The sequence below is a fragment of the Temnothorax curvispinosus genome, unplaced genomic scaffold (assembly GCF_003070985.1).
Source record: "Temnothorax curvispinosus isolate PA1 unplaced genomic scaffold, ASM307098v1 QBEX01011715.1, whole genome shotgun sequence".
Taxonomy (NCBI): Eukaryota; Metazoa; Arthropoda; class Insecta; order Hymenoptera; family Formicidae; genus Temnothorax; species Temnothorax curvispinosus.
The window spans coordinates 381-18,568 of record NW_020221495.1 but is presented as its reverse complement, the minus strand read 5'-3'; the positions used below and the strand labels follow the sequence as shown (position 1 = coordinate 18,568).

Here is an 18,188-nt window from a genome sequence, read left to right as displayed (position 1 = left end):
AAACTTGGGGCGCAGACGACAGGCTGCGCCCCCTTGTGAACGAGCAACCATGACTCTCACCTACAAAACGCTCAAAGCGAAAAGCCCCCGGGACGGCCCAGTGTCCACGGGGGCGGCGTATTGCTTTGTCCTTAAAGCAAAAAGCCCCCGGGACCTATGGTCACCAGGGGCTCAAACCTCTTTAAAATCTCAAAATCTGTTTAAAACAAAAAGCCCCCGGGATCAGCCATTAGGACCGATCAACCAGGGGCCAATGCATACCATGCACCACGGATCTTATATCTCCCAAAAGCTCTTAAAGCTGCTCAAACCTCTCCAAAATCTCAAAATCTGTTTAAAGCAAAAAGCCCCCGGGATCAGCCACTAGGGTCGATCAACCAGGGGCCAATGCCAGTACCATGCACCACATAGCTCCAAGAGCCAACAAAAAAGAGAGCAAGGAAAAAGAAGAAGAAGAGGAAAACGCCTTAACAGAGTCATAGTTACTCCCGCCGTTTACCCGCGCTTGCTTGAATTTCTTCACGTTGACATTCAGAGCACTGGGCAGAAATCACATTGCGTCAACACCCGCGAGGGCCATCGCAATGCTTTGTTTTAATTAGACAGTCGGATTCCCCTAGTCCGTGCCTACCCGCTGCCCCAGATCACCGCGACACTAGATAAGCTCCGGGGGGCCCGATACCTGACTACCCTTGACTTGAAAAACGGGTACTGGCAGGTGCCGCTCTCACGGGAGAGCCGACCCGTGACCGCGTTTACCGTCCCGGGCAAGGGCTTGATGCAATTCACCGTAATGCCGTTCGGATTACATTCGGCGCCGGCAACGTTCCAGCGCTTGCTCGACACCGTCTTGAGCCCCAAGTTGGAACCGGCCGTGTTCGTATACCTGGATGACATAGTAATCATCAGCGAGACATTTGAAAAACACCTGAGCATCATGCGCGAAGTGTTCCGCCGGCTCCGTGAGGCCAACCTGCGGATCAACCCCAAAAAGTGCCAATTCTGCCTCAACCAAATCAAATATCTCGGCCACATCATCGACCGCGACGGTATTTGAACCGACCCCGAAAAGGTCAGCGTCGTCGCGAACTGGCCCGCCCCGCAGAACGTACGTCAGGTCCGGCAATTCCTGGGGATCGCATCCTGGTACCGCCGGTTCGTTAAGGACTTTGCAACCTTCGCCACACCGCTCACTGCGTTGACCCGCAAACAGGCGCGGTGGACCTGGGGAGAAACCGAGCAAGACGCGTTCGAGACACTAAAAAGGGTCCTGACGACAGCCCCGGTGCTCGCGTGCCCCGACTTCACGCGACAATTCTGCCTGCAGATCGACGCCAACACCACCAGCTTCGGGGCCGTGCTGACGCAGTATTTTCCCGAGGGAGAGCGCGTGATCGCGTACGCCAGCCGCACATTGAATAGCGCCGAGCGCAATTACAACGCCACCGAGTTAGAGTGCCTAGCGGTGATATGGGGCATCGGGCGAATGCGCGGATACCTCGAAGGATACCGGTTCACGGTGATCACGGATCACCAGTCCTTAAAATGGCTGCAGAAGATAGAATCGCCGTCCGGTCGGCTGAGGAGGTGGGCGTTCCAATTGCAACAGTTCGATTTCGACGTGAATTACCGAAAGGGGGCCCTCAACAAGGTAGCCGACGCCTGTCCCGGCAACCAGGGAGCCTCAACATTACCGCACCGAAATGTCCGTAGTACATGTAAATGCGGCGCGCGGCCGAAGCCACGCCGCACGAGGTACCCGACTTCCGAATCGACCGCGGCCGGCTGTGGAAGCACGTGCTCCACAACCTGGACTTTAAGGACACTCCGGCGGGCGAACAATGGAAGGAGTACGTCCCGAAGGACCAGCGCGCCACGATCCTCGAGCGCTACCACCACGCGCCCACAGCCGGCCACTTGGGGATCGCCAAGACGATCGCGAGAATCGCGCTCCGCTATTACTGGCCCGGAATGTTCCGCGATATCGCCCGGTACGTGAGGGAATGCCCGACATGCCTGGCGCACAAAGTCGCGCAGGAGAAACCGGCCGGCCAGCTACACCCGACCACCCTCGATCACCCATAGCAGCAGGTCACCATTGACCTCGTCGGTCCGCTCCCGCGATCCGTCGCCGGCCACGTGTGGCTCCTAAATATGCAGGACCGATTCACGAAATGGGTCGAACTCCGACTGCTGCGCCGAGCTACTGCACCGGCCATCGTGAAATCTATCACTGAGGCCATTATCCTCCGTCATGGATGCCCGGACGAAATCCTGTCGGATAATGGCACCCAGCTGAAATCAAGGCAACTCGCAAAGTTGCTAGACGATTGCGGGATTAGTCACCGATTCACCCCGGCATACGCGCCCCACTGCAACCCCGTGGAGCGCACTAACCGCGTAATTAAAACAATGATCGCGCAATACGCGAAGTGACATAAAGCCTGGGACGAAAACCTGCCCGAGCTCCAGTTCGCGTACAACACCGCGACGCACGACGCGACCGGTTACACGCCCGCGTATTTGAATCACAGCCGCGAATTACGACGCTCCGGGGAAGATACTCCGCGCGACACTCCAATCCCGCCGTCGGCACTCCACCGCCGCCTGACCGAGACATACAATCTCGTAAAAATTCAGTTGGCGCGCGCGTTCCAGCACCAGGAGAAGCACTACAACCTCCGCCGCCAAGAATGGAGACCGAGAGTCACAAAATGGGTGTGGAAGCGGGACCGCCCGACAAAAGCGCGTCATTTAACGCAAAACTCGCGCCAAAGTTTATCGGCCCGCTGGAAAAAAGCCCGAAGATTCCACTGTCGATATCGTATCTCATGTTGTCGCCAAATCCATTCCCCCCACCCAGCCAATTTTCCTTGCAACCGCTCGAGTTAGAGTTTATTCCGACCAGGGTCGATTTCAAATCGTGCGCGCCTTAATCGATCAAGGATCAGCTGCGTCGTTTATGACCCAGAACTTGGCTCAATCTTTGCGCCTTCCGAAGGTTCGCACCTCGATCAGTGTGACCGGCATTGGAGAGACGCACACCTCCGTCCGGCAGGCTGCTCTCATCACGATCACTCCGAGCGCGTCGGACACTCCTGCTTATTCCACTTCCGCATTAGTTTTAAAGTCACTAACGCGGTACTTGCCCAATCGTAGCAGTTTTCGGATTCAATGGCCACACCTAAAGGATCTCAACCTAGTCGATCAGAATTTCGCGGAATCCGACCCGATCGACGTCCTCATTGGCGCCGACTCGTTCGGCGCGTTAATTCTCGACGGGGTCCGGAAGGGCGCCGCGAATAAACCTATAGCGCAAAACACTGTTCTGGGATGGATTATTTCCGGACCAACGGGTGGAGAGCGACCCGGCCAACGGATCGACGTACATCATGCCTCCATAGATGAAGATCTCGATTACAACATGCGCCTCTTTGGGAGGTGGAGGAGATATCCCACACGACCCAGTTAACTCCGGAAGACCAAGCGTGCGAGGATCATTTCCTACGCACGCACTATCAAAACCCTGACGGGCGCTACGTCGTCAGACTACCCTTTAAAAACGGGCCTTCCATCTCTATCGGAGAATCTCGTAACTCGGCCCTACAAAACTACCTTCGCGCAGAAAACCGCCTAAAGCAGGAACCGACGAAAGCCGCCGAATACCACGCGTTCCTCAAGGAATATGCCGATCTTGAGCATATGCAACGAGTTCCAGATAACGAGAAGCCTAGTGATCCGACGCAGATTGTGTTCATCCCTCATCACGCTGTTTTCTGGAAGAGTAGCGCAACAATCCGAGTTCGTGTCGTGTTTAACGCGTCAAGCCCAACCACAAACGGCACTTCTTTTAACGACCACCTCCTTGTTGGCCGCAAGCTCCAAACAAATCTCGCTTCTGTCATTTTACAGTGGCGTCTATATCGGTACGTTTATTCCGCCGACATGACGAAAATGTACCGGCAGATCCTTAATTGTCCATCCTCCCGATCGTGATTACCAATGGATTTTCTGGCGGCCACATCCAGATTCTCCCGTATTAACATATATCTTATGCACGGTTACATATGGTACCGCCTCTGTTCCTAACCAAGCTCTGAGAGTCATGATACAGCTCGTCGTCGACCACGGAGCCGCATTTCCGCTTGTCATTCCCGTGCTCATGCGGAAACGATATATAAACGATTTTACGTTTGGCGCAGATGACAAGATCCTCGCTCGGCAAACTCGAGACCAAGTCGTGTCTCTCCTTGACAAAGGCGGATTTACTCTTCGCAAATGGGCAAGCAATTCGTCCGACCTTCTCAAGGATATCGACCCTAATAATCACCGCCTGGCTCAAAGTCGAGAACTACGCGAGGATGAAAGGATAAAAATCGGCCTTACTTGGAATCCGGACCGCGATGTATTTCAATTCCAGGTGAACAGGTCAAACGCGCCAGGAGAAACAAAACGAACGATTCTATCCGCTATCGCCAAACTGTCCGATCCTCTTGGCTAGGCCAAGCGAAAATTTTAATGCAACAACTTTGGGCGTCAAAGTGTAATTGGGACGAACCAGTCCCGTCCAATCTTCTCGAGCAATGGCGACGATATTATGAGCAGCTCCCGGAACTTGAAAGGGTAACTATTCCACGCTGGACTCAATGCGGACATCATGCGCTCCAGAAGGAGTTACATGGATTCTCTGACGCATCCACAAAGGCCTACGCTGCGGTAGTATACCTTCGCGTTGTATCAATGGACGGTACTGTGACTGTGACAATGCTAGCAGCAAAATCCAAGGTCGCTCCGCTAAAACCAATGAGCGTCCCTCGACTCGAACTCTGTGCGGCTCAGCTGCTCGCCAGACTCCTCCAATTTGTTTGCATGTCGTTCGATATGCCAAACGTACCGAAACACTGCTGGATCGCCGCCAAAGTGGCTCTGGCCTGGCTGAGGCGCTCACCAGCTCACTGGAAGACATTCGTGGCGAATCGTGTCGCGGATATTCAAGCGAGGCTCTCGAACACACCCTGGCGTCACGTGTCCACTGATGAAAATCCTGCCGACTGCGCGTCACGTGGGATCTCTGATCTCTCCCGCGGAGCTGGCCTCGAACTACTTGTGGTGGTCAGGTCCCTCCTGGATGACCAAAACTCCAGAACAATGGCCAAATGATGCCCCCTCGTTAGAACCGAGTACCACGCTCGAAGAACGACAACAACAGTCGACCGTCGTTCAATCCTGGGACCTATCAACGCGATATTCGTCGTGGTCGAAATTGTTAAGAGTCACCGCCTACATTTAGCGCTTCGTCAAGAACATCCAAGCTTATCAAAGGGCCGCGCAGCCGACCCCCCCTTCGTCCGTCGTTATCCTACAATCCTACGAGATCGACTCTGCGGAAAACTTTTGGTTACGGACAATCCAAGCCGACATGTTCCCGATCAAAATAACTTCACACAAACGCAGTTCCTATCCCAAAATCGAGTTCTTTTCTTCCGCTTAATCCGTTTCTCGACGACCAACGGCTTATCCGTGTCGGAGGCCGACTTCGACACGCAGACATCGACGAGAACGCACGTCACCCGATAGTCCTAAGGGATCACCTATTAGTAAAACTGATCATTCGCGACACTCATTTGCGAGCGCTGCATGCCGGATCGCAGTTAACACTGTCCTTGCTTCGCGAAAAGTATTGGATATTACAAGCGCGTTTGCTCGTCCGCGCCGTCTTATACAAATGCGTCGTTTGTACTCGAGAACGAGCGCCCATCCCAAGCGAACTCATGGGCGACCTCCCACGCGTTCGCGTAAATCGCTCCATCCGAGCATTCGCTCACACCGGGGTCGACTTCGCCGGTCCCGTGTTAGTACGTACAGCGAAAGGCCGTGGCCATAAGGCCCATAAAACCTACATTTCCGTGTTTATCTGTATGACTACAAAGGCGATACACCTCGAACTTGTCAGCGATTACTCCACCCCCGCGTTCCTCGCTGCATTTGCCCGCTTCGTATCTCGTCGCAGATTTCCAAGATCAATTTACTCCGATAATGGAACAACATTCCAGGGCGCCGATCGCAAACTCAAAACCGCGGCTAAAGTCGCGACCAAAGATCCGAATTTTTTAAATTAGATGGCCTCCGAAGGCACTACCTGGCACTTCCTACCGCCCTCCGCTCCGCATTTCGGAGGGCTGTGGGAAGCTGCGGTACGCAGCGTGAAGTATCACCTAAAGCGGATGTATCGGATCATATACCCTTACGTTCGAGGAGCTCGTCACAGTGTTGTTTCGCATCGAAGCTTGTCTGAATTCCCGCCCAATCGTGGCAATGTCCGAGAATCTGGACATTTCCTCATCGGAAGCCCCCTTCTCGCCGCCCCGGAACCCAGTGTTCTCGAGCTCAATGAGGCACGATTGTCACGGTGGCAGCTCTTCCAACGTATCACCGAATTATTTTGGAAATCGTGGTCAAATGACTATGCGCTTACTTTGTAGCAGAGGCCAAAATGGAGGGTAGCACATGAGTCCGCCAAAGTCGGCCAAATGGTGCTCATGCAAAACGCGCTTGCACCCCCGTGTCGATGGGAGCTCGGCCGCATAACGGCATGTCATCCCGGAGTTGACGGACTCACCCAGGTAGTCACAGTGAAAACTGCGCGTTCTCAATACAAGCGACCCATTGTAAAATTATGTTTTCTTCCGATCGACATAAACTTCTCGCAAAGTTCCGCCATGGCGGACGGCGTCAACACTGAACCATGTAACGAAGGCGAGGTCGATGACGACCAAATGTAGCGAAATGTAGCGATAATTTATTGTACCTAAGGCGAGTTAATACTTATCATCGAATGTAAAATTCGAAGCGGGCGGTGTGTTTCGGAATGAATTAAAGTTATGCTGACGCGAGAGAATCGAAGAGTCCTCGAGCCCGGCTAAATTCCTTGCGAAGATCGAAATTGTATATTTCGAGATAAATAGAACGCGAGCATGCGAGGCTCACACGGGGATCACGCAAAACGGCATTTAAACAGAATGATCGGCGAATACCCGAGAGTTCGTCAGTCGAGCTCGCGTATACCGAAAGTCAGTTCGTCGTCGGAACGTGTCCAAACCACACATATTTTGAGGAGATTATCGAAGTGAACCCGTATCCATTCTACGGCCGATCAGACGTCGCCTGCCTCGATCGTTAAATAAAGACACTGTTAAACGGTCACACCGCATTTATTTCCATATCCAGTGTCCTCTATTCCCGGTTCTTCAAGAAGAGCGTACCAGCTCCGAAGGAGACTGTGTACTCTGTACTGTGTACTGTGTACTCTGAAACACAAATAAATTAATAAATTTATTTTTGTTAAATATTTATGTTCTACAATATTTTTTCTTATATATTCTTCTTAAGTATTTATACTTAATTTATGAAAATAATATCAACCATTACAATAAAATATTTATTTATTCAAGAACAGTTATCAAAAATAAAATTAAAATAAAAATTAGGTATTGCATTTTCTTTATATGTTTTATTTGTTTTCATTTTATCTATTATATATTTTAGTAAGTCAAAATTAAAACATTTATTATAACGTTTTAATGCAGCTCTTATATATATTATATCCTTTACAGTATCTGCCTCCAATCTATTCCTTAACTTATTTTTTATTAAATTGAGTTGACTAAATAGTCTTTCTACGTCTGCATTGGAATGAGGTAGACTTAACATTTTTAAAGCAAACATAGCCAAATCATAAAATAGATTTTGGCCTGCAGCATTTTTATATAAAATAACTTCATACCAAAATGTTTTTGTCTCTGTAGTGTTATTCCATTTTATAAGATGTATTTTGTTCCATGAGTCTAACATTTTGTCGATTTTCTCATCGTTATAAGAAAAGTGTTTTAAAAGCTCGACCAAAGATGGACGATTATGAGATAATGATTTATCTACACTAATATTAGAAATCATTTTAAGGTGATTGGGCCATCAGAGCATGTCAAAGAAAAAAATTCGAATTAAAAATATGTTATAAAGAAAACCTAAATACGCGCGCTTAAATTTGCAATTTTGAGAAGATCTGACGTCTAGTTTTTGAGATATTACATCTCAAAGTTGGCATTTTTAACATAGGTTGTATCGGAAACATACATTTTTCGAGAATTTCACTCACTGTCTGTAAAGAAACAAGTTCAAAAAACTGAAAATAACATTATTTGATTTTTCTAGCACTTGTTGAGTATAAAACAAAACGACGTTGACGTGTAATAAGGCCACAAATTCAATCAAAAGTTGATGAATTGTCGCGTTTCTTGTCGGCCTTTCGATCAACTGTACGCGACGTGAATATGTGGCAACGCCGCGCCGTGTAGTGTTTTTCTTTTCACAGCACTATTCTTTTGCAAGCAAATCTTTCGTTATCGAAATTGTTTGTTACCTTGCATTATTTTTCAACATAAACAATACATAACCTCACTCAAACACATGGCACTGGCACGATAGCTGCCTACAGCGAAGAGATGCAATGCAACATTTCTCTTGTACGAATGTCAATTGAAGTCAAATCTTGAACTGTTTACATTTATCAGTAGATAAATTGATACATAATCGAATGAAAAGTTACATTATAAAACCAGTAATTATACAAGTGTCTAGAATATATCCATAAAAATGGTTTTTCTTAAAATAAAATTTAGGCCTTATATTGACTTATATGGTACTAGCTCAACCACCTTAAGTACAGCTATATTTTCTGGTATATATATAATCTTTGCTTTAACTCATTTATTAAAGAAACAACAAAATTGACCATCCTTTTCCTAAGTAACTTTTCTTCTTTTAATGATAATTTCCCTTTGCCTTTCATTGTTTGAATTGAGTTTTCACATAAGCAGCCTAAATAACAATTTCTATCAGGGTATGATAAAAAGTTATTTTTAAAAATATCAATCTGTTTTTGTCTAGGAGTTGTTATCTTATTAATAAGTGACTCTATTAATAACGTTAGTTCATTAAGTAATTTTAACGGATCAACATCATTACTTTCAAATAATTTATTTACTCAATGAACATCATTTAAAATTATTTTTAAAAAACATAAATATAGTTTTTATCATCCTTGTAAAGATTATACAAAGTTTCTGCAGTATAACACCTTTCATTATATCGAGCAATTTCGAATAATAGTTTCAATTCTATCCACTGATTTACAATTCTCGCTACTGCTGGGTCAATTGATAACCATCTTGTTTGACATGACTGAACAATTTTTAGAGGTTGTGGCCCATCATTTAAAGTTTTATATAAATTTTCATAATATTTTTTTCTTGATGTAGATCTCGAAAACCAATCATAAGTTTCCCTAATGAGATGCTGCAAGCTGAACAGAATGGCATACACATTTTACTAATATTAAATGTGGAATTTCCGTTTTTAATTGAGCATATACTCCGTTATTTACTCCTACCATAACTGATGCATTATCTGTCCCAATTCCAATAAGGTTATTTAAATTTAACTTATATTCTCTAAGAATTTTTTTTATAGTTTCAACAATTGACGTGGCTGAGAAATTTGAGAAATCAAAATAGGTTGTTACTACACGATTAGATTTTTGACTGAAATAAATGATAACAATACTCAAAAACTTCTTTACGGATATATCAGTTGATTCGTCAATAAGTATACTAGATGACGAGTTTCCAATGTCATGTCTTAAGTCCTCTTTAAAAAAGGGCGCTAATACATTTTTTATTATGTTTGTGCATTTTGTCCGATGTATTTGTAAACCGAATTCTGCAGGACAATTCTTGAATACGTTCTTGCACAAATTACTTCAGTGATCAATTTGATTAATTGATGTATGATTTGTTATAAGCAAAGCAAGTCCAGCCTCTGCTACTTTCTTGTCATGATTTTCCTTTACCTTTTCTTTTATTTTAGGTTGTGTAGAACCAACAATAATTTTTTTCATCTCCTGATGTTTCTTTGATGCTGTATGTTTTTTAAATAAGCCATAGTGATTATTCAATATTTTATAACACATTTTACATTTAGACAGCAGTGCTCCTGTTGATTCTACTGCTATCAACCAATCTTTTAAAAAAGGATCCTAAAGCCACTCATGACGAAACTTTTGGGTATATTGCGGTTTAGTCATCTAAAAATAACATTACATTGATATACAATCAAATCCCTGCGTACATTTTGGCTCAGAAGTTATTTCATTTACTTACTGCTGTGACAAAATAAAATTTTATGATGACAGACTATAATGATAATAATGACTTTAACTAACTTCTTTCTTCCTATGCAACTAATTAATTTATAAACAGCTTTGCTTAACATTTGATAACTGCATGTACTGATATGTGATAACACTAATAACCTAAAGAGTCTCAAGACAGGCGCCAAGAAGTCACGTGACAACGCCCTCTGATGGCTCTGATTGGCTGGTATCAATCAGGGCTGCGTTCCAAAATTCAACCTCAATCGGTAACTAAATACGTGACTTGAACATAGATTTTAGTTACTAAGGTAGAATTTTGGAACGTAGTCCTGAACTATTGTCACGTGACACGTGATCTTGTTGGCATTTTTTTAACTTATTGACGCATTTTTTGTACAAAAATTATAATTGAATTTGCTACTAAAATTATACTGTTTCACAAAGCAAGGCTGGATTCGGGGAGCGCGCAATTAGCGCTATTTGCTTATTCTATCCTTATTTTATACCTGATGAGCGATAAAGATAGAATGATGCAATAGCGCTAATAGTGCACTCCCCGAACGCAGTCCAAATATACCAGATTTTATACTAGATACTAAAACATAATTTTTGGAAACTAAATGGTTTTTAATTATACTAGATCTGGTATAATTATACTAAGTTGGCAACACTGAAGAGGACCTGTAAATTGGAGGAAATAAGCTGAGAGATCCCTGAAAAAGTGGTGAAGAGGAAGCTCTCGGGTGCATTCCTCGGGAATCGAGGGATATGTGGGGGACGGAATTCTGGGAGGTTCCAAGACCTCAGCCAGACGATCCCGGCTCCGCGGGGCAGGAGAATGCGATACCTCCTCGATTGACTCTACGGTCGATGTAACAGAGACCGCTGAAGAAAAAGTTCCTTACGAAAAACCGGGGAATACGATCTTTCGTATACGGGACTTAAGGGGATCCTATAGCAAAGACCGAACTTCTTTGATGTCGATAATGTCAACATTTCTAATCCTGTTTTCTATGTTATATATCTATATCTGTCCTTGTCTAACTATAGTAATCTGTCCTTGTCCGATCGCTGCGTCATCTCTCGCTACACGCAATACTGCTTATCCTATCAACCTGCATATGCTTTTGCACATATAAAAGTTAAAAGCATGCAACTTTTTTTCTAGGCTTTTAATCAGTTCTAATTGCACGATATTGTTCTTAAATGTTTTCCCTAGAGGGCTTGTATCTCATTTTGTATACATATATAAATTGCAGTATTTTTGTATAAGCAAATATTGTTGTCAGTGACAGCTCTATGTGCCTAAATTTTTAATTTTTTTTTATTTTTGATGTAAAATTGACCCTAGCTCTCTACATTTTTGTGCGTACTTTATTAAAGGTTTTTGTAATTCCGTAAAGCCAATTAAAACTTGTATGGTTTTAACCGGCTAAATGTCGGTAATTAACCTTGCAACCGCATGCGTCGTGTCGACCAACCGAGCGACGGGACGGAGACGAAAACCCCGCATCCCGGGAGGGAAAGCGCGGGGTTACATCATCGACGAGCCACGTACGATGCCATAGCGAGTAAGTTAGGGTTAAGTAACGCGACAGCGGTCGCCGAGCAGCGGCTCACATAGGGAATAAGTATACCTATTTCATTTCTCTGGCCGATCTATACGAATTTTATTTTGTTTTCCGGCACAACAGTGCCCGGCCCGACCAGAAGTAGTATTGAATTATTTGCGCGTGGATCGCGATACCGCGCAGGTTAGCAAAAAAATCGAGTCACGCACAATCTTCAGACCGGGGATGCCCAGACCCGAATTTGCACAAATCGCGAAGTCCATCGAATCGGGCAACGACTTAGGGAAGCGCGGACACGAAGTATCAAAACGCGTGGGGTGCGCGACTAAAGAACCACCTGTGCCGACTCACGAGGTCCCCAAATAGGGGCACACGCGAAAATCGCTGCGATCCGGGCACTGGGGCCCGAGATAGCGAACCACGGTCACCGAGTACCACTACCGTGCGCGGTGCGCGGAGGAAAACCACCTGTGCCGAATCACAGGGTCGCGAGATAGGGGCACACCCAAAGAGCGCCGCAATCCGATCACTGGGTGACGAGATAGCAAACCAGGCGTCATCAACGGGAAAAAACACACGGTGCCTCGAGAGTGAGACCTGGTACACCCGTGGAACAGGTCGCCGTCGAAATCCAATCACCCGGGGACGGTCCGCGAAGTCGAGACCCGGACGTCGGCTGCGAGAACTAAGTCCGGAATATCGTTGTTAGGGACCGTGGAAGCGAGCACCGATGGTCGCCGTCAACGGCGGGTATCGCGAAAACGACCTGGAAATCTTCTTCGAGAAGTCGGTCCGGAATTCTCTATAGGGACGTAAGAGAGGACGTGCGCACGGGTCGGCGCCGTTAAAAGTAAAAAATTGAGAGTGGTGGAAAACCACTATCCGGGAGCCGTTTAAGCGCGTTGCAAATAGGGTACTGTGAGTGGAAATTTCCGCCGCGAACATCTGGCACGGCCAGAAGTCGTAAACATCTATTGTAACTGCGTAGCGTGGAAAAGTACCGCGAAGAGAAAACGGCCGTGACCCCATGGTAGGGATAAAATATCACAGGTAGGGAGCCACAGAGAGGAATATTCCTCGAGGCAGTCTCTCGTGGGCGCTCGTAAAGATAACACCCGTCTCGCGCGTATATCTCGGCGTGTCGCAGTAATTATCGCGATTACGTTCCGAATTACGAAATTCGATTACCACAGCGTCCGGAACAAACGGGAATGCCCGCGCAACGCGTTACAAGTCGTCGATACGAAAGACGAACGGTCATTGTGTACCGAAAACGGAAACTTCGCACTTTGCGAAACGTGCGACCGCCATCTTGCGCGGAACAAAATTTTGTGAACAACCATCTTTGTGAAACAATAGTTATAAATAAATGGAACAATCATTTGTGAAAATATCAACAAAGTTATCGATTACTTACCTTCTACGTACCTGATCAAGCGGAGGTCAGCCATCTTGCGAAGGCGTCGATCCGGGTCGGAGATTATCATCGGTGCTTCAACAGTGGGAGATGCAGATGAGGGCCCCGTGGCGGAAACCTGAAAAGAAGCAGTATTAATTAAGGTAATTTACCACGTTATCTATACTTACGGTGGTCAGCCATCTTGTGTACGCGTTGATCCCGGTCGGTGTGCAGCAGCGGTGCTCCATGGGTAGGCGACACAGATGAAGCACCCGTAGAGCAAACCTGAAAATAAGAAGAATTAATTAAGTCAATTAACCATTGATACTGTGACTTACCCGATCAAGCGGTGGTAAGCCATCTTGGTCCCACGTTGATTTAGGCTGATGATAGATATCGGTGATTCAAGAGTAGGCGCCGGAGATCGAGCACCCGTGGCGGAAATCTGAAAATAAAGAAGGATTAATTAATTACGGTGACACGTGATAGTCATTCTTACCTGATCAAGCGGTGGTCACCCATTGTGGTCCCTGGTTGACCTTGGCCGGCGAGAAACGGCTGGGATCCGAGGCTGGGCGACGGCGGTGAGGCACCCGTGGCGGGAACCTAAAATAGTTATTTGTGTAACAAGTGAGGTAAGATGAAAATTCCCGGGTGCGGAGTTTACGCACGAGCCGAAGGCGAGGTAAAGATGAAAATTCCCGCACCCGGGAATTTTCATCTTTACACACGGCTTACACTCCCTATTTTATGTTGCAAGTGTCTGGAAAGTGGTCTATCACGCACGCGTAGCGTGCATAATGGGGCACTTTCCATGCACGTGTTGCATAAAGAGGAATGTTTAAACAAATTGATTAACCATCTTGCAACAAATACTTACCTTCTCGGTAGAAATAGGCTAAACCGAGTGGCGACCGATGACTTAGAGGACAAAATAGCGTGTCTCGTAGCCCGATTATGTATCGTTCGGTTACAACTTAACTATAGGATTAAGTGGACGGAAGGCGCAGGGGAGGCGGAGTCGGGAACTTCTCCGGGACAAACGGGAGAATAGGAGGGTTCGAGCAAGGGCGAGGAATCGGGGGTGTCAGGAATCACGCGGTAGAAAAGGGGACGAAAAGGCGAGTTAAGAGGTGGGGAAGGTGGTTCCTCCGGCTGAACGGGTGGAAGCGATGGAGTTCCGAGTCGCGGAGGACCGGCGTTCTCCCGTTCGTGACGGAGAAACTTTGATACTAGTTTCTTAAAATTTCTTCATGTTTGCTGGTTCCAACGATTATTTTTTCGTTTGAGGATCGTGCGGAGATTCCGCCTTCAAGGGGGTGGAACTTCCGGGTCCACTAAAATAATTTTGCTTGTGCAATAGTCAATTTTCTTCAGACCCCCTCGGAAGTATTAAAAAAAAGGAAATTGTTACTAGCTTAAAGTGACAGCGAACCGGCCGACTCTGCGACAATGACGAAGACACCGGGAGTCAAAGGCCGACAAGTCAGCCAGACCCGCGACAACGCCAACAACCGCCGCGAATCTAATGCCTACGCCGATCGATCCAAACCCGTGATAGTAAATGAATTCACCACGAGTTCAAGGTGACAGCGAACCGGCCAAATCCGCGACAGCAACGAAGACGCCGGGAGTCAGAGGCCGATAAGTCAGCCAGACCCGCGACAACGCCAACGACTGCCGCAAATCCAATGCCTACGCCGATCGACCCAAACCCGCGATAGTAATAAACTTGTGCCCAATAAACTCCCGGGAATTCGATAGTCAATAGACCACTTTTAAAATAAAGGGATAGAAAAGGGAAACGATAACCTGGAAAAGGAGAAAAGAAATACGAGACTTACTAATTGATGACTTATTGAGCACTCGTGCCTTGTGCGCCTGAGCTCGGATGAGTCAGAGCGGAGCTCTTGATATGGATGCTGTTGAATTTTGTGCACAGATTTTAATTCCGAATTGCAACTAAAAGACGGAATATCGAACTGAAGCTTGAGAGATTCTAATTCTGAATCGCAACTCGAAGACAGAGTACTGAACTGAAGGTTGAGAGATTCTAATTTTGAATTGCAAGTCAAAGACGAAATACTGAACTGAAGAAAGCGAGTCTCGTAATGTCGGGGTTTATATAGGGAAGTTCAAGAAATGAAAAGGATGGATTTTTTTTATTGTGGGATGTGTCTAGTTTTTGTTTCGAGGATTTCTCGTTGGCGAGGTGTTTTTCACTGAAAAGATGAATTTTTAAATTTTTGCTTATCCTGGGGAACTAGATATGGTTATCGATTTTTACGGTTGTTTATTGGTGGGCCACTGTCTTATTGGAGGTGGAACCCATCGCTTTTTCCAGTGACTCATCTTGTTTTTCGATTATCGCCGATTTCTCTTTTATTAGAGCTCTGGGTTTCTGATTTATCTTGCGACCCTGATTTTGTGTTAACAGATGACGCATACCTCTTAATCTTAATTGTAGGTTTAATGCAAACAGAAACCTTTGCCACGTGTATTTATAAGCACGTCTTAGGCCTTGTTTCTGTCTTATTGGGGGTGGAACCCATCGCTTCTTCCAGTGACTCATCTTGTTTTTCGATTATCGCCGATTTCTCTTTTATTAGAGCTCTGGGTCCCTGATTTATCTTGCGACCCTGATTTTGTGTTAACAGACGACGCATACCCCTTAATCTTAATTGTAGGTTCAATGCAAACAGAAACCTTTGCCACGTGTATTTACAAGCACGTCTTAGGCCTTGTTTCTGTTTGTCGGAAACATCGTGCGAGTAAGTTTAGATTGCTCGCTCGATGCAATAAAGATCTTCATCAAACTCTATCTGGGATTAAGGCCCCTTTAGCACGTCATGTTGCCAGGTTTCTAGTTATGGACCAGACAAAACTGACAAAAACCCGATTACGTATGCCCCGTCTACGTCTGTTGGTAATTCGTCATTTGAAGGTCGCTTTTAGTCGCATAAGCAAATAGGTAGTTTGGTTATGTAGAAAAAAAAACAGGAAGATGTGAGGAGATCGAAACTCACTCGCCTATCGATAATCGTCCGTGCTCAATTTACTTATCCTAATCTCAAGGGTTATCTTAGGCTTATAAAAAATTTTTGCAAAAAAAAGAAATCATGGAGTTCGCAGAACGTAACATACTGTAAGTTGGTGGAGTAAAAACAATGCAGAAATAATATGCAGGAACAACTACAATGTAAGTGCATCTCAAAACTTAGAAATAAAAATTTTAGATTTAAGCATATTTACATTCTGCATATAACCTAGTAAGCAAGGAACATTAAATTAACGTTGTGACGACAACGACGATGTCCTCACGGTCTCGCCAGCCGTGGAGGAGCGCGCCGTCGCTTTTATTCACTAAAGATTTCTTTCTAAATCGCGATACTTTTCTCCGAATCCCAGGTGGTAGCTCGACTGAATAGTTTTTGTAAATGTTGGGCGCCAGGTGCGATTCCTCACACCACGATGTACGAGATCGCAGTTTTCTCAGGCGTGGGCTTCTTCGATTAATCGCGGTTGGAAGAGGAGAGGAAGCGTAGCGCAATCAACACATCCGAGTAACAAGAAACATAAAAATATATTTTAATTAAGGCAGATAACAAGTGGAAGAAGGTAGGAGTGTTCCACGGCAAACAAGCAGAATCCGGGCACGCACCACGTGTCACCCCACGAGCGCGATACTCATTCCGTCGCTGAACTGCACAGCAATCCCGGTCGAATTCGTACAAGACCATTCCCCGACATAAGTTGCAGCGAATTCTACCCGGACGGTCAAACGCGAAATACCCGAAAACATTTACTTCTAACAAGCGCACGAGGTCCCGCTTTTATAACTAACGCAATTTCCTTACAATCTACCGCGACAGAGCAGGGGATTTTCACTCCCCACGAGACGCACAAATGGACTCACCCGTAAACGCGACACAACCGTAAGCCATTAATCCCGATGAAACGCACGGACATCCACTTATAATTAGCGCGAACTTAACCGGAAAGGATGACCACGAGACTTTCACACGCGCGAGAGCAACCTCCCGAAACTACGGCACGGTTAAGCAAACGACGATTACGAGATTACACGCAACAAAATTACACGCACGCGGACTGTCGGCGACCGTACGTTCGCATCCCCGGGACGGGCACTCGCGACCACTTTTTCGTACGGGCCCTCCCGCGATATGGTACTCGGTATTATTCAAGTTACGGCGGATTTCATCGATTTTCGCGGCACAACGCGACTCCCGGGAGGGCCTTAGTATTACAACGATCTTACTTTGAGGAGGCTGAGCAGTGGCCTTACAATTAATCCCTCGTTCCGGCAGCTCGTCGTTCGGCTCGCAGGGCTGGATGGTACCTGGATGGCGGCTCGCACGACAGTGGCGTTCCTTCGGCCCGGCGGGACCACGCTGAGCCCCCGCGCGCGCGCGCGCCCGTATCCCTAACCCTATCAGGTGCTGCGCCCTGGCACGCTACCGATCCTCCTAGGCGACCGTCGCGCCTTACTAGGGCGCCCCTTCTCACTGCTCCCATCCGCCGGCGGTAGATTTAAAACCCGCCTACGTGAGACCGGCTGTCCAGGCCGCGACTCATCGCCCGGTTTCTCGACGGCCAGGCTGGCCGGGCCATGGCTCGTCGACCGGTGACGGTACACCGGTGGTGGCCCCGTTCCTTGACGGGAACCTTCGTCGGGGCGACCCCCTTTTCGGGTCCTCCGTATTCGGGCTGCAGTGCTCTCGCGCGGCTGGTGACGTGCCTTGACAGGCCAGCTGATTTTCCGGCTGTGGGCTCCAGCGTGACCCGCCCGTCGACCGTCCGCCCTCGGAAGCTTCCGGCTGTCCACCTGTGTTCGAGAACGAGTTCGATCGTCTATTTGTTTTTCGTTTCGTCGCGCAAACGAAGCTTCGAGAAGCGTGCTTCTCGCGTGATCATCGCATGGCCCTATTAGTAAGTAAGCTACGTTTGTTCTAACTATGGAGCAATGACGGGGGGTGAGGGGAGGGGG

At 46.8% G+C, this 18,188-nt stretch overlaps 1 protein-coding gene across 1 annotated transcript; it reads left to right on the top strand.

Moving 5' to 3' along the window:
- The first annotated feature begins 2,962 nt into the window (after nucleotides 1-2,962).
- Nucleotides 2,963-6,782, top strand: LOC112461756. Its single transcript, XM_025027135.1, has 3 exons — nucleotides 2,963-3,385; nucleotides 3,442-3,801; nucleotides 6,483-6,782. The coding sequence occupies exons 1-3, from the start codon at nucleotides 2,963-2,965 to the stop codon at nucleotides 6,780-6,782; spliced, it is 1,083 nt and encodes a 360-aa protein (XP_024882903.1).
- The last annotated feature ends 11,406 nt before the right edge of the window (nucleotides 6,783-18,188 follow it).

Bases quoted from the DNA above. Each gene is read 5' to 3' on its own strand.
- LOC112461756 (XM_025027135.1), top strand. From the start codon at position 2,963: ATGACCCAGAACTTGGCTCAATCTTTGCGCCTTCCGAAGGTTCGCACC. The intron at 3,386-3,441 runs GTACATCATGCC...CCTCTTTGGGAG, and splicing joins GACCCGGCCAACGGATCGAC to GTGGAGGAGATATCCCACAC. The intron at 3,802-6,482 runs GTTCGTGTCGTG...CTTACTTTGTAG, and splicing joins AGAGTAGCGCAACAATCCGA to CAGAGGCCAAAATGGAGGGT.